Source organism: Urocampus carinirostris, chromosome 2 (assembly GCF_059441175.1).
Source record: "Urocampus carinirostris isolate Australia breed hairy pipefish chromosome 2, RoL_Ucar_1.0, whole genome shotgun sequence".
In the NCBI taxonomy this organism is placed as follows: Eukaryota; Metazoa; Chordata; class Actinopteri; order Syngnathiformes; family Syngnathidae; genus Urocampus; species Urocampus carinirostris.
The window spans coordinates 15,435,429-15,459,237 of record NC_142350.1 but is presented as its reverse complement, the minus strand read 5'-3'; the positions used below and the strand labels follow the sequence as shown (position 1 = coordinate 15,459,237).

The 23,809-nt window shown below is 40.6% G+C and overlaps 1 protein-coding gene across 1 annotated transcript in view; it reads right to left on the bottom strand.

The window, feature by feature from the left end:
• The window catches only part of myo1g (myosin IG), a 57,899-nt gene extending 35,445 nt beyond the window's left edge, over positions 1-22,454 (bottom strand). Inside the window, exons 1-14 of the mRNA XM_088329103.1 lie at positions 22,324-22,454; positions 20,259-20,467; positions 20,098-20,191; positions 18,848-19,013; positions 17,058-17,111; positions 16,852-16,947; positions 15,760-15,876; positions 15,486-15,692; positions 13,799-13,944; positions 13,337-13,451; positions 13,090-13,260; positions 5,041-5,111; positions 259-333; positions 46-178 (exon numbers count right to left, since the gene is read on the bottom strand). Of these exons, the coding sequence (XP_088185229.1) occupies positions 46-178; positions 259-333; positions 5,041-5,111; positions 13,090-13,260; positions 13,337-13,451; positions 13,799-13,944; positions 15,486-15,692; positions 15,760-15,876; positions 16,852-16,947; positions 17,058-17,111; positions 18,848-19,013; positions 20,098-20,191; positions 20,259-20,467; positions 22,324-22,418 (1,749 nt within the window). The 5' untranslated portion in view covers positions 22,419-22,454. The remainder of the gene's footprint in view (positions 1-45; positions 179-258; positions 334-5,040; positions 5,112-13,089; positions 13,261-13,336; positions 13,452-13,798; positions 13,945-15,485; positions 15,693-15,759; positions 15,877-16,851; positions 16,948-17,057; positions 17,112-18,847; positions 19,014-20,097; positions 20,192-20,258; positions 20,468-22,323) is intronic.
• Between the last annotated feature and the right edge of the window lie 1,355 nt (positions 22,455-23,809).

Below are 23,809 nucleotides of genomic sequence, written 5' to 3'. Positions count from 1 at the left end.
ATAGATAGATAGATAGATAGATAGTCTCGCGGGAGAGTAAGTTACTTTGCAAGCCAGTTTATCCACCAGCGCCACAATGGAGTTTTTAAAGAGCGTGGCTGCTGTAAGAGGCCTCTTGGTGACCTCCGTGATGCTGAGCTGACCATCGGGCCACATCTCCTTCATTACCGGGTTGGAGCTTTGAAACACAACGAAAAAGGAGATTAAAATCTGTTATACTCAAAGAGTTACTGAAAAGCTTCATGACGTTTTTGGTACCTTTGGAACATGAGGCGCTTGAAATCCTGGAAGAGCAGGTCTCGGTTTTTGTCCAAAAAACCCTCAATGGAATATCTGGGATGAGAAAGGGGAGAGTCAGTAAGTCTTAACAGATAAAAGTAGGTGAGATGGATTGTGGGTGGTACACTTGAAAAGTATTTAGACAATAAAGATCAAATTAAATGAACGTAGACTACACTGAGACACACCATTACATTACTCACTGGAGTGAATGCAAAATAAACATTCTTTCTTCCTTTTCTCATTAGCAGCAATACAGTGAGAAAACTCAGTAATGCAAATGAAGGAGAGAAAAAAGATACGTACCCCTCCCACCCAGTGAAATCTTTTTTTAGGGCAAGCTGTTGAATGCATTTTACCCTTTGTAAAAATAAATATATATACGACCTAAACATTTTTTATTTATATGCAGTAATGGTCAAATACCTTTTGAATCTGTGTTTATGCTATTAACTTATAATCAAAATCTTGTCATTTATATACAATATTAAAAATAGGCCTTATACACATTTTTCATGGCCAAATTCAAGAACTTTTTAACGACTTTCAAAGCCAATTTTACACTTTCTCCAGTACTGTCAAAAGAAGAATTTCGGTGTGAATCATGTATTTATCTTTATCTTAATCTTGTGTATGCATTTATCATTTGATTTTTAGATCTTGAGTAAATTGCAAATATATTTGTTTTTAAGGCAAATCTCTCCACATATATGTTTAGGTAAAAATTGAAAAAATCCCATTACACTTTACTACTGGGAAATTCTACCTTATTTTTTGCATGGGCAATAATAAATGTCCGTAATTGAAAGGAAATCCTTGCACTAATATACATATCATACTTCCCTGCTTAGGTGTAGCGTGCACGTGTCCTCCTGGGCGCAACCCATCGGGGGCAATGACGCTCCATCGGAAAATGCCGTACAAACTAATGGAGGGACAAAAGCATGACCGACTTAGGTGCCTAACTTGTTTGGGTGTTTGGGCATTTGTGTTGGCCATGGTCCCCAAAAATGTTTGTGTGTGTTTTTTGCTACTTTTTCCATTTTTCATTTTCTCTTGTTTTTGTGTATGTGTTTGTCTTGCTGTCTGTCACCCCTCTCAAGGGATATGACCAGGGTAGATAGATAGATAGAAATTAAGTTCGATATATGTCTGAAATATTTATTAAATAAAATAAATTATGCATCCATCCATTATCTGCACCTCTTATCATCAAGTAGGGTCGCGGGGGTGCTGGAGCCCATCCCAGCCCTCTTCGGGCAGTGGGCAGGGGAAACCCTGAACTGGTTGCCAGCAAGTAGCAGGGCACACGGAGACAGACAACTCACTTGCTCATTTATACCTAGGGACAATTCTGGCCAGCCAATTAACCTGACATGCATGTTTTTGGGATGTGGGAGGAAAGTGGAGTGTCCGGAGAAAACCCACGCAAGCACGGGGACAACATGCAAACTCCACATAGGAAGGTTCAAATTCATGACCTCAAAACTGTGCCGCACACGCGCTAACCACTGCGCTGCCGTGCTACCATAAAATAAATTAGTAAAGCCAAAAACAATGCTTCAACAACCATGTTAAAGAGGGCCCAGTCTAACAATAGTGAATTGCCGGTTCTGTTTTTTTTAAGAAATTTTCTGAATGCCATTACAAAACGTGACAACACTCTACTAATTAAATGACTTATCTGGGCATTGTCTCACGTAGTTAGATACGGCACACACAGTGCGGCTGTGCCATCTGGCCTCGACTCCCTGAGGTGGAAATGCGGCAGCAGAATGTACCATTTGTTTAGGATGTAAAACCCAGCTGAAGCTAGTTGCAATATGACATCAAGAAACGCAAAAATGACATCACCCCAGTGAAAAACTTTCTCACTTTGAGGTAACTCTAGAAAGGTCGGGCGAGGGGAAGGGACATTTTTTTATATGTTGCGCCGGAAAGCGTATGGAGGAAGAGAAGCAGTTGAAAGATATGAAGAGCAAGTTGTGGCATTTATTTGAAAGGACAGGTAGATGGTTGCCGACACGCAGAGATAAGGTCAAGCGCTCTCCAAAGACGAGATGGTGGCTCAAAATCGCCAAAGTGAAGGTTAAGGTCGGCATGAAGGAAAGAGGAACATGTGAGGCAAGACCTAGCGAAGCATGTGAGATTTAATTCAACATATGACATTGCACTCAAGATGTAAATTTAATGTTATCAGTGGCCATGCTTGTAATTCAAAACACATGTCTCAAAGCATCATGAGTTTTTGTTCCAGTGCATTTATTAAATGGACTGGAAACAACTAAACTTCTCTTTAATGAGCAGGACAATATGGTGTAAGCTTCTCTAAATCTATGATAGAGGACAAAGGCTTTTTGAACTTACAAACACTTGGTCATGGCAAACACTCTTAGCAACCACAAAAAAAATATTCAAGTATTGATAATTATTTTTAAGCAATAGACTGAAAAGCTATCCATTTATTAAACATATCGATTCATCTTTTCATGGATTTATTTGACAGGAAATACAACAAACTCAATTCCAATTCATGGGTTTTATAAAGCAAATTAGCAACAAACGAGAAGTTTTTTAGCTAGCTATCTGGCTACCTTTTTAGCTTTGTAGCTCACGATCTTTCTACATTTTTAGCTATTTAGCAAGCTATCTGGCTAGCTTTTTACATTTTGGCTTGCTGTCTAGAACAAATCTTAACCTTTTATTCTAGTAAGTAAGCTAAATGTTTGCCTCCTTTCTAGCCCGCTATCTAGCGTGTTTTTTTTAGCTGTCTATCTGGCTGTTTAGATGGCTTTTTACTCTTTTAGCTAGCTATCTGGCAAGCCATCTAGTTAAGTTGATATTTTAGACATTCATATCAAAAAGGGTGCCTTTTGCTCTAATTAGTAATAAAAAGTAGCTCTCAGGATAGGAGACCCCCTGTTTAGAAGAAGCTGAGGCAGATGGTCATATTTTCCGAACAGGCGGGAGTTAACATTTCGATGGAGTAAAAGCTCAATCTAAATAAGACGAGATGGTGAGTGACATCTTACGAGGATCAACTTGGACATGGCCCTAACTCTGCCCAACAGCAGCTCACAGAGACAAAGATCTGTTATTTACAAGCAAAGGCACACTCACACAAATTATTGCCGTAATGATGCTAACATCTTCACTCCCACCCCCATTCGTGTCCCCCTCCCTTCCTGATGTGCTCTGTAGATACACAAATGCCCTTCCTTTTCAAGATCGAGGGCAACTTGATTATGCGGGTGGCCAAAGGCCCCATCTGGCCTCAGTGACATTTACCGCATTAAAGTACAGTGCCTAGAAAAGTACTTCAGGATACAAGAGGGAATACAAAAAGATTTTGCAACGCTTACACATGTCCCGGAGTACTGTATGGGTAATAATATCAAAATGGAGGGAGCATAAAACTATTTCAAACACACCAAAACCTGGCAGGCCCTCTAAACCTTTGGCCCAAATAAGAAAAAAAACTAATCCGAGAAGCAACCAAGAAATTCATGGTCAAATTGGATGACATGCAGGCAGACACCGCTGCGGTGAGACAATCTGTGCATAAAACAACTAATAGTCGCACTTTGCATAAATCTGCCCTTAATGGAAAAGTGGAAAAAAGAAAGTCCTTTCTAGAAGAAAAGCAGAAAAATGCACATTGTGTTTGCATGAAGCCACGTAGAGGACACAAATAACATGTGAAACAAGGTGCTCTGGTCAGATGACACCAAAATTGAACTTTTAGGGCTGAATGCAAAATGTTACATTTGGCGTAAGAGTAACGTTGCACATCACCCTTATAACACCCTTCGCACTGTCAAACATGGTGGTAGCAGCATCATGCTATGGTGTTGATTTCTTCAGTGGGGACTGGGAAGATCTTATAGCTTGAAAGGAAGATGGATGGAGCCAAATACAGGGCGATTCTAGCAGAAAATCTGTTAGAGTCTGCAAGAGACCTGAGAATGGTGCGCAGGTTCACCTTCCAACAGGAAGATAAAATCTACAATGTACAGGTTCAAACCTAATAATATGGAAGTGTTAAAATAGTTAACCCAAAGTTCAGACCTCAATCCTACAGATCGTTTATGGGAAGATCAGAAAAATGTTGTGCATAAACGATCACCATCAAAGCTTAAGAAATTCGAGCTGTTTTGTAAAGAAGAATGGGCAAACATTTCTGTTCCATGATGTGCACAACTCATAAAAACATACCCAAAAATAAGTGCGGCTGAGATCGCAGCAAAAGGAGGATGTACAAAGTATAACTCACAGGGGGGCGTTATTTTTGCAATGCCTACTTTTCAATTTTTTTATTTGTTTGCACAATATGAAATGAAAAAAAATGGTTTCGTTTTACAGTTGTGTCTAACATGTTATCGATTTAAAGTTAAATAAGTAATATACAGTTTGAAGCCTGAAATATGGGAATATATTCTTGGGGGGGCAATATTTTTTGCAAGGGACTGTAACTTTAAAAAAACACTAGATTGAGAAGAGTAAGATGTGTTGAAATCCACTTCAATGCTTTACTGAGTGTATGGACACAGCTGGATGCTCTCAATGTCCTTTTAGTGTCCAACTCACTAGCTCTCTTGTTTAAATTACGCACAAACAGTAATAACACTGGAACGTTTCAAATGTCCCAAACTGACCTTATAATAGGATCATTATGGATTATGCTTCCGAACCCTCGCTTCTTGTTTTCTCTCTAAACGAGACCACCACACACTGGTTAACCACGTGAAAGGGACCACTCACGTGACATCTCCAGCGTAGTGGCGGATTCGGAAGTGCTTCTGGAAGTCCATGGTTTTGTCCGCGGCGGCGAGCTGCATATGCAAAATGTCTCAAGTGTTAGTTATGTGATAATTAGGGTGTATTCTTGCAATTTCATCTGTAACTATGTCAATGCCTTATGTTATCTAATTCAGAACGTAAAGCCTTCGAAGGAACTGCTCAATCTTTTCAGTCTTTATTTTGAAAACCTACCTCGAGACATACACAAACTGTACTATATCTTAATGGTAAATGGACTGCATTTATATAACTTCTACTCATAGAGATATTCTCACGACTGTATATATTTGCATCTATGTCGAAATTGCAACTATAAACTAAAATATTAAAATCACGGGCTCAGCTTTGAAGTGCACGTTGGGTCGTGTGTCACCAGAAGGGAACTTTAGGCAGCAGGTGTAATGAGGACGCGGCTTGCAATGGTAAATGGACTGCATTTATATAACTTCTCCTCATGGAGATATTCTCCCTTCTGCATGGGTAATAATATTGAAATGGAGGGAGCATAAAACTACTTCAAATACATTCTTGCAATGGTAAATGTTCTGCATTTATATGACGCTTTTCATGTTACTAAACCCCTCCCAAGGTGCCTTACAATGTACCTCACAATTACCCATTCACACACACGGTGTGATAGCGGAGTCAGCAATTATTTAAAGTGCAATGTGTTATGATTACCGATGTAAATCACCTGTGCCCGCTCATTTGGCGCCAGCCGCTGCGGGCTCTGATTGGCTCCCAGTCCCTTTTAAACCTCAGTCCTGTAATTCTCTGGTTGTCAGTCCGTCTGCGAACCTCTGTTGATACAAGGCAAGCTTTTTTTGACGCTGACTCTCACCTGTCCCGTTTTTCCACCTGTCTGTTCCTGATCACCCCGTTTGTCTCCGGCTATGACCTGTTTTGATCCCGACCACATCTGCTCTCCTGTCCCGGCTATCGACCTGTTTTTCCGTCCCTAACACCACCATCTCCCGCTACGGAAGATCCACTTCCGTATTCGGATCAAAAAAATTAAGATGGGGAGAATCAGTCTTTTATTGAATGAATTTTTTCTACATATACTTTAAGAATTAAATGATGCATTTGTGTACATAAACAAAATATAGGTTTTACAGGAATTTTTAAAAGGCTTTTTAAAAAGAAATTCCAAAAGATGTATATACTTCTATTTTGTGTACAAAAGAATAAATAATTGCAGGCAAATATTAAGGTCACAACCATTGCTATTTATTCAATTGAGTTTAAAATGGGGATTTGTTGGGGTTTTTTCTAGTTTTGAATTTTTTTTCATTTTTCTATAGTTTTCATTTAATAAAAATACCCATGGTATCAGTATTTAGTATTGATGCTTACACTGGTATCGGTCCGAAAACAGTGGGATAAAATGTTCCAAGTGTACACATTTAAAATTCTCTTGAAAAAAAAAACGTCATGATAATTATTTTTAAATGTATTTATATAAAATATTAATTACATTAAGTCCTTAATATATATATTTGCAGAGTATTTTACGATATACTCTATTATCCCCGTTTGCATATTGTGATTAAATGAGGTTTATTTGCCTCTTGTGTTTATAATAAATCATGATGTACATGGACAAAATATATAAAGGATGGCGTTATACTGTATACCCTATGTAAACGGACAAGGGAACACTAGAGAAACGCTGTTCTCTAGTGGTGGAAACTTAAAACTACATTTTTTGTGTCTGGCTAAGCAATAAAAGAGACAGTGTGTATTAATTAGCACCTCCCCGTGGTAAAAAAAAACATAATTAAAAAATATTGATTTATGTCATATATATATATATATATATATATATATATATATATATATATATATATATATATATATATATATATATATATATATATATATATATATATATATATATATATATGAAAAATAAGAAAAATAAGAATGATCTCTAAGAATCAACCACATGTGACACACTAGATCTATTTAACATTTTATTTGTGGTCCCTTCTCAAGGTTTCGTAATTTTCCTAATGTTGAGGTTTTGACTTTTTCCTTGCCCTCATGTAGATTTTAGATCAGGGGATGGTGTAATAATAGTCTGTAGTTTGCAATAGTCAGTGCAGCCCTTTGAGAGTCCTTGTGATTAAGGGCTATACAAATAAACATGACTTGACTTGACTATACTGTGCTAACAAATAAAAATAAATGAAAAGTAGACATTGCAAAAATGTTGCCCCCCTTTGAGTTACAACCTCCTTTTGTTGAGATCACAGCCACAAGTTTTTTTGGGAATGTTTTATAAGTTTTGCACACCTAGAAACAGAAATATTTGCCCATTTGTCCTTACAAAACATATTGATGGTATTTGTTTGTGTACAGATTTTTTTCAGATCTTTTCTCAAATGCTGTGTAGGAGTGAGGTCTAAACTTTGGCTAGGCTGCTCTAACATTGTTGGTTTTAAAACACTCGATTGTAAATTTCTCTTTATGTTTGAGGTCGTTGTACTGTTGGAAGGTGGTCCTGCGCCCCGTTCTCAGGTCAATTGTCACGGTTGCCCATTACCCTCACCTGGGCCAGCGCCTGATTGGCTTCTCTCCTGTTTAAACTCAGTGCTCTCATTCACTCCTTGTCAGTCCGCCAACGAACCTCTGCACTTGCAAGACTTGTATTTTGTGACTCTGTCTGGTATCCTGCTCGTGTGTCCAGTATCCGGTATCGATCCCGTCTGTCTTATCCTGTCCGGTATCTTGCTCCAGTCTCCAGTATCCGCTATTGATCCCGTCTGTCGCGTCCTGTTCGGTATCTTGCTCCAGTTTCCAGTATCCCTTATCGATCCCGCCTGTCTCTTCCTCTCCGGAAGCTTGCTCCAGTCTCCAGTATCCGGTATCGATCCCGTCTGTCTCGTCCTGTTCGGTATCTTGCTCCAGTTTCCAGTATCCCTTATCGATCCCGCCTGTCTCTTCCTCTCCGGAAGCTTGCTCCAGTCTCCAGTATCCGGTATCGATCCCGTCTGTCTCGTCCTGCCCTCTCCGGTATCTTGATCGTGTATCCAGTCCTGTCCGGTATCTTGCTCCATTATCCGGTATTGATCCCGTCCGTCCCGTCCTGTCTGGTATCTTGCTCCTGTATCCAGTATCCGGTATCAATCCCGTCCGTCCCGCCCTGTCTGGTATCTGCTCGTGTATCCTATATCGATCCCGTCTGTCCTGTCCGGGTTCGATCTCTTCTGCCCAGCGATCGCTGAATCGCTGGTGTTTGTGTTCCCGCGTATGCCTGCCCTGTTCCCGTAAAATAAAGCTTGAGTGAAAACGTTACGCGTCTGGGTCCACCGTCTGTTCAGGTTCTGACATAAATTCAAAGTTCAATTTAGATCACATCTGACCAGAGCACCCCATTCCACATGTTATTTGTGTCCTGTGTGGCTTCTTGCAAACTCCAATTTGGCCTGTTTACGGTATTCTTTGAGAAAGGGATTTCTACTTACCACTGTTCCATATATGGCAGATTTATGCAGGGTATGACTAATAGTTATCTTTTGTAAGGACTTTAATAGCGCCCTGAAACCTTTTTTCAGTAAATAGATTAGAATTCCAACACAACTCACTTGACTAAAGTGTGGTATTCCTCTGCAGTCTCCCAAAGCCACACAACACAAAATGTTTGAAGTGTGTCTTACTTTGCAAACAAGAAATAGATGGTCAGATTTTAAATTCATTCAAAAAGATGTTCACATGGGGAAATCCCCAAAACCAGCCTCTCATTCACAATGGTTCTCTGGTTACAGCGATCAGTGAACAACTATGCACAATAAACATGCTTTACAGTAAGACTGCTATAGCACGCTATCTAAAGCCAACTTGTGTGCAACTAGTCGTGGTCGTTCATATGGTTTCATAGCGTTTAAATACATTGGGTTGTTTCCAGTGTTGGTGGTGTTCGCAGGAATATTTCTTAGGGCCCGGTCACACAGCCGTTTGCGGCTGAATCACGGCCAGAAATTTCTGCCTGTGAGGCGGACGCTATTGGACGCTTTGAGATCGCCATACAGGCGAGATACAGCAGTGCTTAACACACGGTCGGAAATTCACGCGCGGGTGGCAGCGCGAAAAAGTGTTGCGCTGCTCAATACTTTAGAGCACGGGTACACAGTCTCACACGGGCGTATCGAGGCTGAATCACGGCCAGAAATATCTGGCCGTGAAGTAGACGCTGTTGGGCGCTGTTGGACGCTTTGAGACCGCCATATAGACGAGATACAGCAGTGCTTTACTCGCGGTCGGAAATTCACACGCGGTTGGCCGCGCGAAAAAGTTTTGAGTTGCTCAAAACTTTGAGCACGTGTTAACCGCGGGCGGCTCACGAGGTAATGACGCGGAAATGACGCGGAACGACGTGCTCTGGCCGCGGCCAGGGCGTGGTTACACATGGGTAGGACGGGAAATTTCAGCAGGTAATCGTGGGTGGAGCATGGTCATAGCATGTTCTGCGCCTGTATCGCGGTGTTATTACGTGAAATTAGCGTGTTACGCGTGTGACGGTCAAACGCCTTTCTCCGCGTATATACAGCGCGATTTGCCGAGCACACGTTAGTTGTGCTCGAGACGTCAAGGGGTGGACATGGATCCCCGTCACCGTAGTGACCTCGTCTTAATCCATTTTTATTTCTTGACATTTCTTTTCATTTGATAACAAGATAATAAAATAAAAATGAAAAACTATTACCGTATTTTCCGCACTATAGGGCGCACCGGGTTATAGGGCGCACCCCCAAAAAATAGTTTTTGGTCCTATATCTTCCATAGATAAGGCGCACCGGATTATATGGCGCTAAAATGGGAACGTCGACAAAACAGTCAGATGATTCAGTTCAACTGATTACCCCTTTAACATTCCCAAAGCCTGCAAAGAAGCAAATACGTGTCGTAGACACGTGCGGATGCGGTGTCCGTACGATGTCACTCAAATGCATCATTTCAAATATCATTCGGATGGTTAAAGTCTTGGGATTCAAGAAATGCCAAACATTTCTAAGTTTCTATTTTCTTTTTCGCTCGGAACTTTACTGTGCATATGACAATAAACACTTGGAATTGAGTTTAATTCACTCAACTCATCACAGCAACATCAAGATCATTCTAAAACAAGATACCGGGAAAATATAAAGCCGCATAGCTCACCTAAGTTCTCACGTTCAATAATGATACGCAATCATGGTCTTCTTACAACCGTGAGTGAAGTAAATCCAGGAGAGTAAATTATTTGCAAATACAGACTAATGAATTATGTTTCTTTATGGTGTACTTTAGCAAGCTTGCTAAGCTTGCTACGCCATTGCTAAACTCGGCCAATTGCAGGGTTTGTTTTGGCCATCTAGCCAATCCGAGGCTCCGAATAACTTCATCCAATAGCGATCGATTTAACGGATGATTGACACATCTTTTTTGGCCAACTGCAGGGTTTGTTTTGGGCTTCTAGCCAATCCGAGGCTCCGAATAACTTCAGCCAATAGTGATCGATTCAAATGATGATTGACACATTGGTTAGCCAATGAAACGCCGGTAAATAAATCCCAGCATACACCGCGGACTACTTGGCGTTCGGGGGAAAATCTAGTCGGCGGGGGCAAGTTAGTTGCAAGATTTTGCGAATTAATTTTGTTCCATAAATAAGGCGCACTGTATTATAAGGCGCATGGTCAGCTTTTGAAAAAAATCAAGACTTTTAGGTGCGCCTTATAGTGCGGAAAATACGGTACAATAATAACATATTGGCTTCTTCGGTGCCATAGCTTGAAATCTTGATCTTCACGGGACTGTGTCTTGAGCGATTATGATTTCTACAGCCCGGTGTTATGCCGAGAAATGCATCCCTGCCGAGATTTGCATCCCCTCGCTACTACAACCACTTTTACCTCGTTTTATCTCACTTTTAGGGAATGTAATGGCGAACATATAACCAAATCCACTTCGTCTTGCAGTTGTTGGGAATGTAATACAACATAAACCATTCCGTCTTTGTTTTTGTTGTGAACGTAATCGAACGGTAATGCACACCGTATATAAATCACTTTTGAGAGCTGTTATGCACTCTACCGTAAAGCTTATTATGCAGAAATAAGCTTTATGGTAGAGTGCATAACGGTTTCAATACGAGCGATTTGAATAGAAAAAGGCAAAATAAACATGTTACCTGCTCAAAAGTGATTTGTATACGGCGTGCATTACCGTTCGATTACATTCACAACAAATACAAAGACGGAATGGTTTAAGTTATATTACATTCCCAACAAATGCAAGACGAAGTGGTTTTGGTTATATGTTCGCCTTTAAATTCCCTAAAAGTGATATAAAAGTGAGATAAAACGAGGTAAAAGTGGTTGTAGTAGCGAGGGAATGCAAATCTCGGCAAGGATGCATTTCTCGGCATAACGCCGGCTCGGCAGCTTTTATACCCGTGGTCCACACGAGAAAATGACGCGGAAATGACGCGATGAGGAAGCGGAACAGTCGCCGGCGTCTGTTTTGCGGGCATACCACCGATGAACAGCGGCTTGGCCAATTTTGCGCATTTTCCATCGCGGGCAACCACGGGCAAAAAAAAAACGCAAAATTTTACCCGCGATACAGACGCAAACGGCTGTGTGACCGGGCCCTTAATAAACCCATTAAATAGAGAAAGATCGCTTTTTCTCAAAGGGAACATTATACAAACTCCGATCTCGACACTCGATCTATTGGAGAAGCATAGAAAAATCGGAGTTCGCGTTCACGTGAAGGGGCGTGAGACACTGGTATTTTCTGCTTCTGTGTGTACGTCGCTGTACATTGACGATATTTCCTCCCGGACACTAACGTGGAGCTACTCGGAGCTACCTGGCTTCAGCGCTGTTAGACAGAGACACAAAAGCCTGCGGGAAGCGGAGAGGATGTGGAGTCGCTATCTACGTGAACACGAGGTGGTATAACCCTGGGCGCAAAGATTTCCATCTGCTGCAGGGACATCAAACTTCTATCTATCATCTAGTCAAGGGTAGTCACGAAAGTAGTTGGAGAAGAAAATAATACATTAAATGTGAATGTGAAACATATTCGCGAATATGAAAAATATTAGCCACAGCCCTAACTCTCAATCAAGTCTGCAGTCTTCCACTGCGGACAGTGCGATGTGGGCTTCTTGCATTAGTGATCCCTTAGCCAATCAAAAAGCGCCGGGTGGGTAGCGTCCAAGACAGAAGGCAAGAGAGGAAGAGAAAAGTTCGGCCCGGCCATTGCTCGTTGTTGTGCTTAATAATTGGCTTAATCGGATAAATCAGATGCCGAAGCTGATATCCATCAAATTCCTAGATATCGGTGCCGATAATCCGCACAGGCAATAATCGGTTGACCTCTAGTCTTTTGCAAGGATTGTCCCACGTCAGCTGTGTATGTCTGCAGGTCTGATCATGGGCCTCTTTTCTGATTAATTTTCTCCTGGTTTGGGTAGAAAGTTTACAGGGAAGAACAAGTCTTGGTAACTCTTCAGGGATTTATATGCCCCGTCTACAACATTATCCCGGACCCGCCTAGTGTGTTCTTTGGTTTTCATAATGTAGTCTGATTTAAAAATCTCCTTTTACAGACCTCTGAGCTCAATACAGTGCAGGTGTGTTTAATTTCAAAGTGAGACTTAATGGCACGTAGATATACTCTGTTTGTCATTGTCAGTCATTTTAGTCATAAATGGATCATGAAGAAGTCATTAGGGAACTTCTGGAGTCAGTTGGATGAGCTGAGAGAACAGTGTGACAATATTTTTGCAACACCTACTTTTCCGTTTTATTTCTGTGTAAGTATAATATAAAATGTTGAAGTAGTTTTGTTTTACTTCAAGATTGTGTCTCACATCTCTTTGATTCTTAGAAAATAGTTTCTATTATATTATTTTAGGTTTGAAGCCTGAAACGTGGCAATATGACAAAAATGTTCAGGGGTTGGTGTTTATGCAATACATTTGCTAGCTCATCCTAGTTCTGATGATGTAGTCACCTTTCTCGAAGTGTAGTGGGGATGTTGCGCCAATTTGATGTCCATGCTGTCCAGGCAGACAGTGTCTGTGACTTTGCCCACTGTGAGGCAAGCTTCATCCAAAATGGAGATGATTCCTTTGTGCTGCTGCTCCACGAGATCCACAATGATTTGGTTATTGAAGAAGTCGATCTGCGTTTATATAATATCAATATAGCCATGAACATGAAGGGTAGAGTCTCGTGCTTGCTGATTTGATTTTCCTTACATGTTGCCACTGGATCCCCTCCCGATTATATTCGGCTTGTTCCTGCTGGAGGATCAGTTCGATGAATAGTTGCTGGAGTTTTTCGTTGCAGTAGTTGATGCAAAACTGCTCGAAACTAGAAATCAGAATATTCCATAAACATCTATTTGTAATCATTTTGAATTTAAAGGGACAGTGTGCTTTATTTAACTGCTCGTAGTGGTAAAAAATCAAAACAATTAATTTTAAATAAAATCACGTTAATTAAAATAAAAATCAAACATGTATTAACCATCATGCAATCGCAAAAGGTTGGTTAAAAAAGTGAGAAGAAAAACTTTGGGTTTGGTCACTTTGAGTCTCCGTAGTTTGTATTCTCCCTTGTGCTTTTTGGCACTCGTCTTTGGTTGCGCTACACAATATAACAACATCTTGTGGTCAAATAATACATACTGTCCCTTTAAAGAGCTTGATTACTATAACCTGTTGTTGTCAAATATCTCAAATCCATAAATATCCAGCACGCCGATGACTGTGTTTTTCCCATGAAGCACCGGATTGTAGTCTTTGACCTCGATGACGACATTGATGCGGCCAACAATCCACCCAAAAAGTCTTTCATAAAGCGCCTGTATGGAGAAGTGAAAAGGTCATAAACCGTTTGTCTGTTAATACATAAACGTTAGGTAGGTAGGTAGAAACGGTAAGAACTATAGGTGGGTAGAAACGGTAGGAAGTGTTAGTATGTAGGTAGGAACGGTAAGTAGGTAGTAAGATAGTTAATCAGGTAGGTAGGAACAGTAGCAACGGTCGGTAGGTAGGAATGGTAGTAAAAGTAGATAGGTAGGAAGCGTTGGTATATTCAGGAGGTAGGTAGGTAAGAACGGTAAGAAGGTACTTAGGAACTGTAGGTAGTTAGGAAAGTTAGGTAGAAATGGTAGGTAGGAATAGTAGGTATACAGGTATGTAGGTACGTAGGAAGAAAGGTAAGAATGGTAGGTAGGTAGGTAGGTAGGTAGGTAGGTAGGTAGGTAGGTAGGTAGGTAGGTAGGTAGGTAGGTAGGTAGGTAGGTAGGTAGGTAGGTAGGTAGGTAGGTAGGTAGGTAGGTAGGTAGGTAGGTAGGTAGAAAGGTAGATACGGTAGGAACTGTAGGTAGGTAGAAACTGTAGGAAGTGTAAGTATGTAGGTGGGAATGGTAAGTAGGTATTTGGGAACGGTAGTTAATTAGGTAGGTAGGAACAGTAGCAACGGTGGGTCGGTAGGAATGGTAGCAATAGTAGATAGGTAGGAAGTGTCGGTGGAATCAGTAGGTAGGTAGGTAAGAACGGTAAGTAGGTAAGTAGGTAGTTAGGAACTGTAGGTTGTTAGGAGAGTTAGGTAGAAATGGTAGGTAGGAATAGTAGCTATACAGGTATGTAGGTACGTAGGAGGAAAGCTAGAAATGGTAGGTAGGTAGGTAGAAAGGTATATATAGTAGGAACAGTAGGTTGTAGAAACGGTAGGAATTGTAGATAAGAAGGAAGGGTAGCAATGTTAGTTAGGTAAGAATGGTAGCAACAGTACATAGGTAGGTAGGAAGGGTAGGTAAAACAATTGGTAGGAAGGGAAGGTAGGTAGAAAGGAATGTTAGGTAAAAAGGTAGGGAAGGTAGTTAGGAACGGTAGGTAGTTAGGTAGGTAGGAACGGTAGGTGGGAAAAGTAGGAATAGTAGGTATGCAGGTTTGTCGGTATGGAGGTAGGAACGGTAGGAGTGGTAGGGACAGTAGGTAGGTAGAAACAGTAGGAAGTGTAGATAAGTAGGAACGTAGCAATGTTAGGTATGTAGGAATGGTAGCAATGGTAGGTAGGTGGGAAGGGTAGTTAAAAACGGTAGGTAGGAAGGCAACGTAGGTAGGTAGGACCGGTAAGTAGGTAGGTAGGTAGTTAGGTAGGTAGGTAGGTAGGTAGGTAGGTAGGTAGGTAGGTAGGTAGGTAGGTAGGTAGGTAGGTAGGTAGGTAGGTAGGTAGGTAAAAAGGTAAGTAGGTATTTAGGAATCATGTGTCGTTTGGTAGGTAGGAACAGTAGGTAGGAAAAGTAGGAATAGTAGGTTTGCAAGTAGGTAGGTACATGTAGGTAGGAACGGTAGGAATGGTAGGTGGGCATTTAAATAAATAAGATGCACAGCTCACTTTGCTAAAAGCATCCCGCCCAAAGCAGGCTTCTTCTTCAGTGTGACCCTTCTCAATGACATCGCCACCCCCTGTGGCCACAGTGCGGTACTGTAGGCTCTTGATGACACAATCAGCGTTTGTGCCCGTCAACTCTGAGATGTATTTCGCCGCTTGAAAGTCCAAAATTTCCACCTTCTCCCCATCACTCCCAAACTTGATATTACCCTAAAAACACCAACAGTTTAAATTACACTCAAAAACATTCATTTTATGGTGAACAGCACAAACTTACAAGATGCAAGATGGAGGCCATAATTCTATAAATCGACTCAATTTCCTTGTTGGAGAAGCCGATCACTTCCAGCGCATGAATGACAGCTTTGTGACTCGAGTGGTCGTTGTTATACGTCTACACAAGGAGAAATAGAAACACAAAGAATTACTACAGTGCCTAGCAAAAGTACTTCTTGTTATATTGCCACATTTCAGGATTTCGAACATAAAGCTAAAAGACTGAAAATATTTTCTAAAAATCAACAACATGTGAGAAACAATCATGAAGTGGAACCACATTATGTCAAGATTTTTTATAATATTCACAACAAGAAAACTTGAAACTTAGATTTTGCCAAAATATTGCCGCCCTGTTCTCTCAGCTCAGCCAATTGACTCCAGAAGTTCCCTGATGAATTCTAAAGGATTCAATGTTGACCTAAACGATTAAAAATGACAAAAAGAATGCACTTGTGTGTCATCAAGTATAGGTTTATATGCACCTGCTCTATGAGGGTCTTCTAGGTCAGTGAAAGTGGACACTAGAGGAATTAAAGCATTATGAAGACCAAACACCCCACCAAGCAGGTCCGGTATAAAGTTCAAAGCAGGAATGGATACAAAAGGATTTCGCAACCATTACAGAAAACATACATAAGACCACTGCAAATCCTACTAAGACCGTCCTTTTAAACCTTCAGCCCGAACGAGGAGAAAACTAATCAGAGAAGAAAACGAATCAGGGAAGCAACCAAAAGAACTATTATTACATTGGATGATCTGCAGCTGAGGTGGGACAATCGTGCATAAGTCAACTATTAGTTAAACTTTGCAAAAATCTGCGCTTAATGTAAGAGTGGCAAGAAGAAAGCTAAGAAAAATACAATTAAAAAGCCTTTATAGCGTTTATATGAAGCCTCATGGGGGGCACAAATAACATGTGGAGCAAGGTGCTCTTGTCAGATGAGTACAATATTCAAGTTTTTGGGCTGAATACCAAGTGTTACATTTGGCGTAAGACTAATACTGCACATCACCCTAAAAACACCATACCCACTGTCAAACATGGTGGCGTCATCATCATGCGCTGGGGGTCGAATTTTGAACTTACAGTGGCAGCAGCTCCCGCTTTAGTGTACACATAAGTGCTTGGATCATTCTGCAGGTGAAAGGATGCGATCATCTCCTTGGAGCCTCCTCGTAAGAACTGTGAAAGGAGAATCAAGCAAATGAGATCCGTATCAGTTCATTCATTCATTTTACATTTGTTCGAATTACGCTTTGCATGCCATGTCGGATGAGACCTCAACTATATACCTGATAAAACGAATGGAAGTTCCTCTCTCCTTCTTGCTGCTGTATCACTCGGGACTTCAGTTAAACCGAAAAGAAAGGAGAAAAAAGATATGTTATCTCATAAAATCCTAGATTCAAAAATCCACCAAAAATAAAAAGAAACATCACATACACAACCTGAAGAAATACTTTTAAGAAGGCATGATGAGACACTAGGAAACTGGGTGAGGAATGAGAGCTTATATCGTGTTTGATAATAAATATTATTATTATCTGTTCTATATTAGTATTTTGTATTCAATATTATATCTATTTTTAATGGTGTAGTTTCTGATGTCAATTTATTTGAGATTTATTTTATATTGTATATTGTGGAACCTTCAAAAACTGCATTTACAAATTTCAAGAGGCAAATGTGGTAAAATACGTATAAAAATAAATGAATAAAATTACAGATTCATTTAAAAGTAGCTTGTCCTGGATGACGGCTCGTACGTTTCTATTGATCTTATACAGTTCCAGACATTCCAGTATCCATGTATGTAGCATATATATATATATATATATATATCTCATCTCATCTCATTAGCCGTACCGCTTATCCTCAGTAGGGTCGCGGGGGGCTGGAGCCCATCCCAGCAATCATCGGGCAGTGGGCAGGGGACACCCTGAACTGGTTGCCAGCCAATCGCAGGGCACACAGGGACAGACAACTCATTCGCTCATTCACACCTAGGGACAATTTGGACCGGCCAATTCACCTGAAATGCATGTCTTTGGAATGTGGGAGGAAACCGGAGTGCCCGGAGGAAACCCACGCAAGCACGGGGAGAACATACAAACTCCGCACAGAAAGTCTGGAGCTGGATTTGAACCCACGACAGGTTCCCATGACATGAACTGTGCCGCACAAGCGCTAACCACTGCGCCGCCGTGCTGCCCTATATATATATATATATATATATATATATATATATATATATATATATATATATATATATATATATATATATATATACATATATATATATATATATATATATATATATATATATATATATATATATATATATATATATATATATACATATATATACAGTGAAGAAAATAAGTATTAGAACACTCTGCTATTTTGCTATCATGGGGGGTCTGAAATTTTCTTTGCAGGTGCATGTCTACTGTGAGAGAGATAAACTTAAAAGAAAAATCCAGGAAACTCAATGCATTCTTTTTTTATTATTTATTTGTGTGACATAGCTGCAAATAAGTATTTGAACACCTGGGAAAACTAATGTTACAGTGCAGTACAGTAGCCTTTGTTTGCTATTACTGAGGTCAAACTTATTTTCTTCACTGTATGTGTATATATATATATATATATATATATATATATATATGTGTGTGTGTGTGTGTGTGTGTGTGTGTGTGTGTGTGTGTGTGTATATGTAACAACTTGGATATATGCATATATATGTGTATATATGTAACAACAACTTTATATCCACCTCAAACAGAAGTGTTCCTAACAATTGCAAAAAAACAAAAAAACAGCAATGAAAATATACTGCCAACAAAAGTCGACAAATAAAGGTAAAAAACTTTGTAGTTAAGCTGGTATCCTAAATGTTAAGGGGAAAACAGATCATTTTAGAATACCAATAGTACGCGATATGCAAGCTGACAAATGTACTAGAGATAACAACCTGCAGAAATATCATTATATTCATCACCTGATGAAACACACATGTCCCCAAGAATAACATAGAAACCTCATCAGCGTGCATGCGTGCCTGAAAGGATGCCAATCTTACCTTCTCCAGTAAGTAGTTGTTGATGTGCCCCCCCATGGGGTCACCGTTGAAATTGAAGTTGATGTCCATGTACTTGCCAAAGCGGCTTGAGTTGTCGTTGCGATTGGTTTTGGCGTTGCCAAAAGCCTCCAGAACGCAGTTGGACTTGAGTAGCACGTTCTTCACGCTGTTGGAGACAAAAAGAAATCTGTACTTTGCCTTGCAAAAGTATTGTCCCCTTAAGAACTTTTTGACGTATTGGCGTATTTTAGGCTCCGAATGTTTAGATAAAAAACCTAAAATATTTTCCAAGAATCGACAACAGGTCAGACACAATCGTGAAAAAAAAACAAATTTATTTAACATTTTATATTGTGATAACAAACAAAAAAATTGAAGAGTAGGCATTGTAAAGGTATTGGCCCCCTTTGAGTTAATACTTTGTAGAACCTCCCTTTTCTGCGATCACAGCCACAAGTCTTTTAGTTTAGGGTATATCGCTATAAGTTTTGTACATCTTGAAAGAAAAACCCTTCTGCTTTGAACTTTTTCACAACTTTAGCTCGGACCTAACTGGTGTGTTCTTTGGTCTTCATAATGCTGTCCGTCTCCTTTACAGACCTCAGAGTCCATCACGGGGAGGTGAATTTAAACGAGGCTTTTTGACACACAGGTGAACTCTGTTATTTTTAGTCTTTTAAGTCGACATTGGATCAATCAGAAGTCATCGAGGAACTTCTGGTCTCAGTTGGCTGAACTAGAGAGGGGGGGGGGCAATATTTTGCAGCATCTACTTGTAATTATAACATGAAATGTTGAAGTAATTTGGTTCCACTATACTTTGTGTCTCACATGTTGGTAATTCTTAACTTTGCTCAACTTTATTTATAAAGCCCTTTAAAAAAAACACAGCTGAAGACAAAGTGCTTTACCCAACTAAAATATAGTTAACAAAACACCTTAAATAGACCATAAAGTAAGAAAACTGGGTAAATATTCCTGTATTTTTAGCTTTAAGTTTAAAGCCTGAAATCTGGCATCATGACAAAAAGTTCCTGGGATGCCAATAATTTTGCTTGGCAGTGGGCACTGCATTAGTCCCGACTTCTTTTTGATCAAACTGATGTCGCTCGCGTTGCGACACATCGGTTGGTAGAACTATCGTTGCATTATTTACCGTACGCAGCAGCGAGTGTGTGTATGGGAGCCGACCCCTGATTGACCGTAGGAAAGGCAAGGAAAAATAAGAAGAAGAAACTGATAACGCTCACCTTTCCACATCAGCTCTCTGACTTGGATTTGTGATGGCCGCAATGTACTGCATGATGTACTTACTGGCCTCTGTTTTGCCTGCACCGCTCTCACCTACAGAGGAATAGCAATTCTTGAAACAATGCTCCTGTTTAAAACCGGAGCATGGTTATTCATTAACCTGAAATGACGATGCAAGTGTCTTTGGCTCGCCTCTTCATGGCCTTGTAGGCAGCATCGGACACGGCATAAAGGTGAGGCGGGTTTTCGTAAAGCTCGCGGCCGCGATACGCGTCGATGGCGTCCTTCCCGTAGATGTCCATCTGTTTGTACGGGTTTACCGAGACCACCACGTCTCCGATGTAGGTGTAGATTCGACCCTTTTCGAACCTGCACGTTCAAAAGAATCAGTACAACTAGGCCTTCTGCACCAGTCTGAATTAGTGATGTCATGGTTGCTACAGCTTAAAGCAAGTTCAATTCAAGACTTTTTTAATGCCTTTTGAAATCTAATTTACGAACACATAGAAGAAAAAAACACAATTGAAACAAACAAAAAGCAAAAACACTAATATTTCTTGCACACAACTCGTGCCTCGTACACATTACCTGGCACAGTTGTTAGCCATGGTGAAAAACGTTTGTCAGAAAGTCACTACTCATTAGATTAATACTTTGCCATGGTCTAAAATAAAGATATATGGCCTTAGTTGCAATGTGTATGGTGGGTTTCCACAAAAGTAAACCAGTGAATTATTTTTTTCTTAAATGATGTTACAAAATCTTTTTAGTTCAAATGAATATCAGTCTTATTAATTTGTTCAAATTTTTCAAGACTTTTAAAAATTAGATTTAAGACATTCTAGTGCCAATTAAGGCTTTTTCTTTAGAACAATAAATTAAATGCCTTTTAAGACCTCTTAAGGATCCACGGGAAATCTGGATGTGTCATTCAGGAATGAACTAGCTATGAGCCAGGTCTTAAAAGTGAAATTTCTCATTTCATTTGTGAAGACTCTGAGAGTTTTGGCAGACCTTGGCCTTTGGTGCTCTGAGTACGACGGCTTGCAACGCGTTCAGTTTAGGGACATAGCAGCGTGTGCTGCGCGAGGGGGGATGGGTTGCCTAAACGTATAGCCTATATTTTGTAACGAAATCTAAGTTAAACAAGACAGTATAAACAGAGACAAAGAAGAAGAATAACAGGTTGATAATAAGAAAGAAAGTCAGCGAGACAGAAGTTCGGCTTGACCCAAACGTAATGATTGACATTTTAGGCCGGAAATATGTTTCTTCAGGTGGAGTTTGCTTTTTAACGCATTCTACATAAATGTCCGGCACCACTGAGGATGCAACTCTGGACAGCGTTCTTCATTGCTGACGGTTCCTGACCTGCTTTGGGGTCATGGGATGGTTGGCACCTGTCCATTCCTTGATGTTGTTGGCAGTTTTTGTCTCCGCACAGTTGCCAACAGTTATTTGTAGGGACCAGTATACCCACTGATGGTGAAGCGCATCGTTTCCCTCATCTATGTAACCGATGGCTAGCAATGTCCTGTACCATAGCCTGGATTTTCCTTTCCAGCTTGGCTGTGAGAGTCCATGTCTCACAAGCATAGAGGAATACAGAACTAACCAGCACTTGCATGAGTCTGATCTTTGATTTCACTGATATGTTCTTGTCTCTTCAGACGGGTTTAAATTTGGCAAGTGCGGCTGTGGTATCAGCTATTCTGACCATGATTTCTGGATCTGACCCCTATTCTGAAATGACAGGTCCAAGATATTTGAATTTAGTGACAGGTTCAGGCTCTTTCCGTGGTTGATGGAAAGGTTTGTGGCGATACCATGGGGGTTGTTGGTCATAACTTTTGTTTTTTGGTTTATTTCTGTTATTACAGATAAAATAGAATATTTTTTTTTACTTTTTAACACAGCTAACAAGAGGCTGAAGGCAACAATCATGCAAAGGAGCCAGGAAGTTGCACAACCTCCAAAGCAGGAAGTGAAACGTGTGTCGGGGGCACTAGAGATTGTTAATCAAGGTAAACCTATCCAGTAATAAATAAAACTCTTACAAATCGATTTCATAGTAACGGTAAGTCTCTCTACTATGATGACAGTTTAAATCATGATTAGGTCTAAAATAAAAAAATCTAAAATCGTTTTATTACCTAATAGTGGCAGAATCTGAACTTTCATTTCATTACCTTCAGCTTCTTCTATCTCAATCTAACAACTCTTACCTCAATTTGAGATTCTCCATAAAGTCATCCATGGTGACCTCGTCCAAGAGCACAAAGTCAGACTTCCCAAATTCGAGGCCTTCCATCTCTGCCATCCTTTCTCCCAAACTCGGCAAATAAGGGTAAAACGCAGACAGACGTAATGGGGAACAGAAAGGGGAAAAAAGGAGAAGTATAGCGGAGTTGTGAGTAATCCGGTGAGTGGCGGAAGCGTGGTTACGCTTGATTCACGGTGAGCAGCACCATGTCATCCTGCGTCAGTGCGACTGCAGCTCCAAACATGACTTGAAATAGCCTTGCGCTAACTTTGAAGATGAACAGAATTTAAGCATCCTCCTGTGCAGTTCATTTCCCTAAGAACACCAGAGTAGCAGACTAGTTCAAAAAATCACTCATCGGTGAAGTTGTTGCGATTCTTATCTTATTTTGAGAAATTTGAAATTCTCATGAGAAATCATTATCACTATCAGCAGCAAAAAAAAGACCTCTTAGAACGGTGATCCCTAGCTTAGATCCAAATGGATAGCCTTATCTTTTTTTAGAGGAAGAAACAAAGATCTAAATAGCTGTTGCTATTAAAATTCATCCATCCATCCATTATCTGTACCGCTTATCACCAGTAGGGTCGCTGGAGCCCATCCCAGCCATCTCTGGGCAGTGGGCAGGGGACACCCTGAACTGGTTGCCAGCCAATCGCAGGGCACTTGTTAAAATTCAATATCATTTTAAGGTGTTTACAGTTTCAACCGTTCACCACATGCAGGACGATTTGGTCCATGGATTCTGCCTCAATCACGCTGCACAATGCCTTGACCCATCTGCACAAGATAAACACGTTTGCAGACTTTAGCTCTCCCTGCATCATTGTGCCGCTGGATCAAACATAGTCATTAACAGGCCTTATCTGGTTAGATGGAGACCACATAGTGTCAACACAGGCACGCCAGTGGAGTGTCCTCAGCCCTGCCCTCCTATCCCATCAATAGTTGTGAAATTTGCGGACGACACAACAGATATGGGTCTCATCTAAGACAACAATGTGACCAACTACAAGGAGTTACACCAGTTCAGATGTAGATGTTCGGCAAACGTGGTGCTGAAGACTCAGAAGAAAAAGGTCATTGTGGACTTTAGGGGGGTCGAGAAATAGACCACACCCTCCTTTTGGATGGCCAAGTGGTGGAGCGTGTGGACAACATCAAGTTCCTGGCCCTCCACTCTTGCTAACGGGTGAAGAAGACTCAACAAGGAATCCTCTTCCTTGGGAAACTTCATTGGGGATGGTCTCTCCTCTCTGCTGCAACTTGGCTTTTACCGAGCAACTAACAAGAACATCCTCTGTTGCAAAGTGACTTGTGTGGAATGGCAGCTGCACAACACAGCAAACAACTGGCACGGAGGGTTAGGACTACGTGGCGCATCGAGAGCTGCCTCCACCCTAAATTGGAATACATATATGCAGCCCAAGTCAACAGGGGCACAAAGG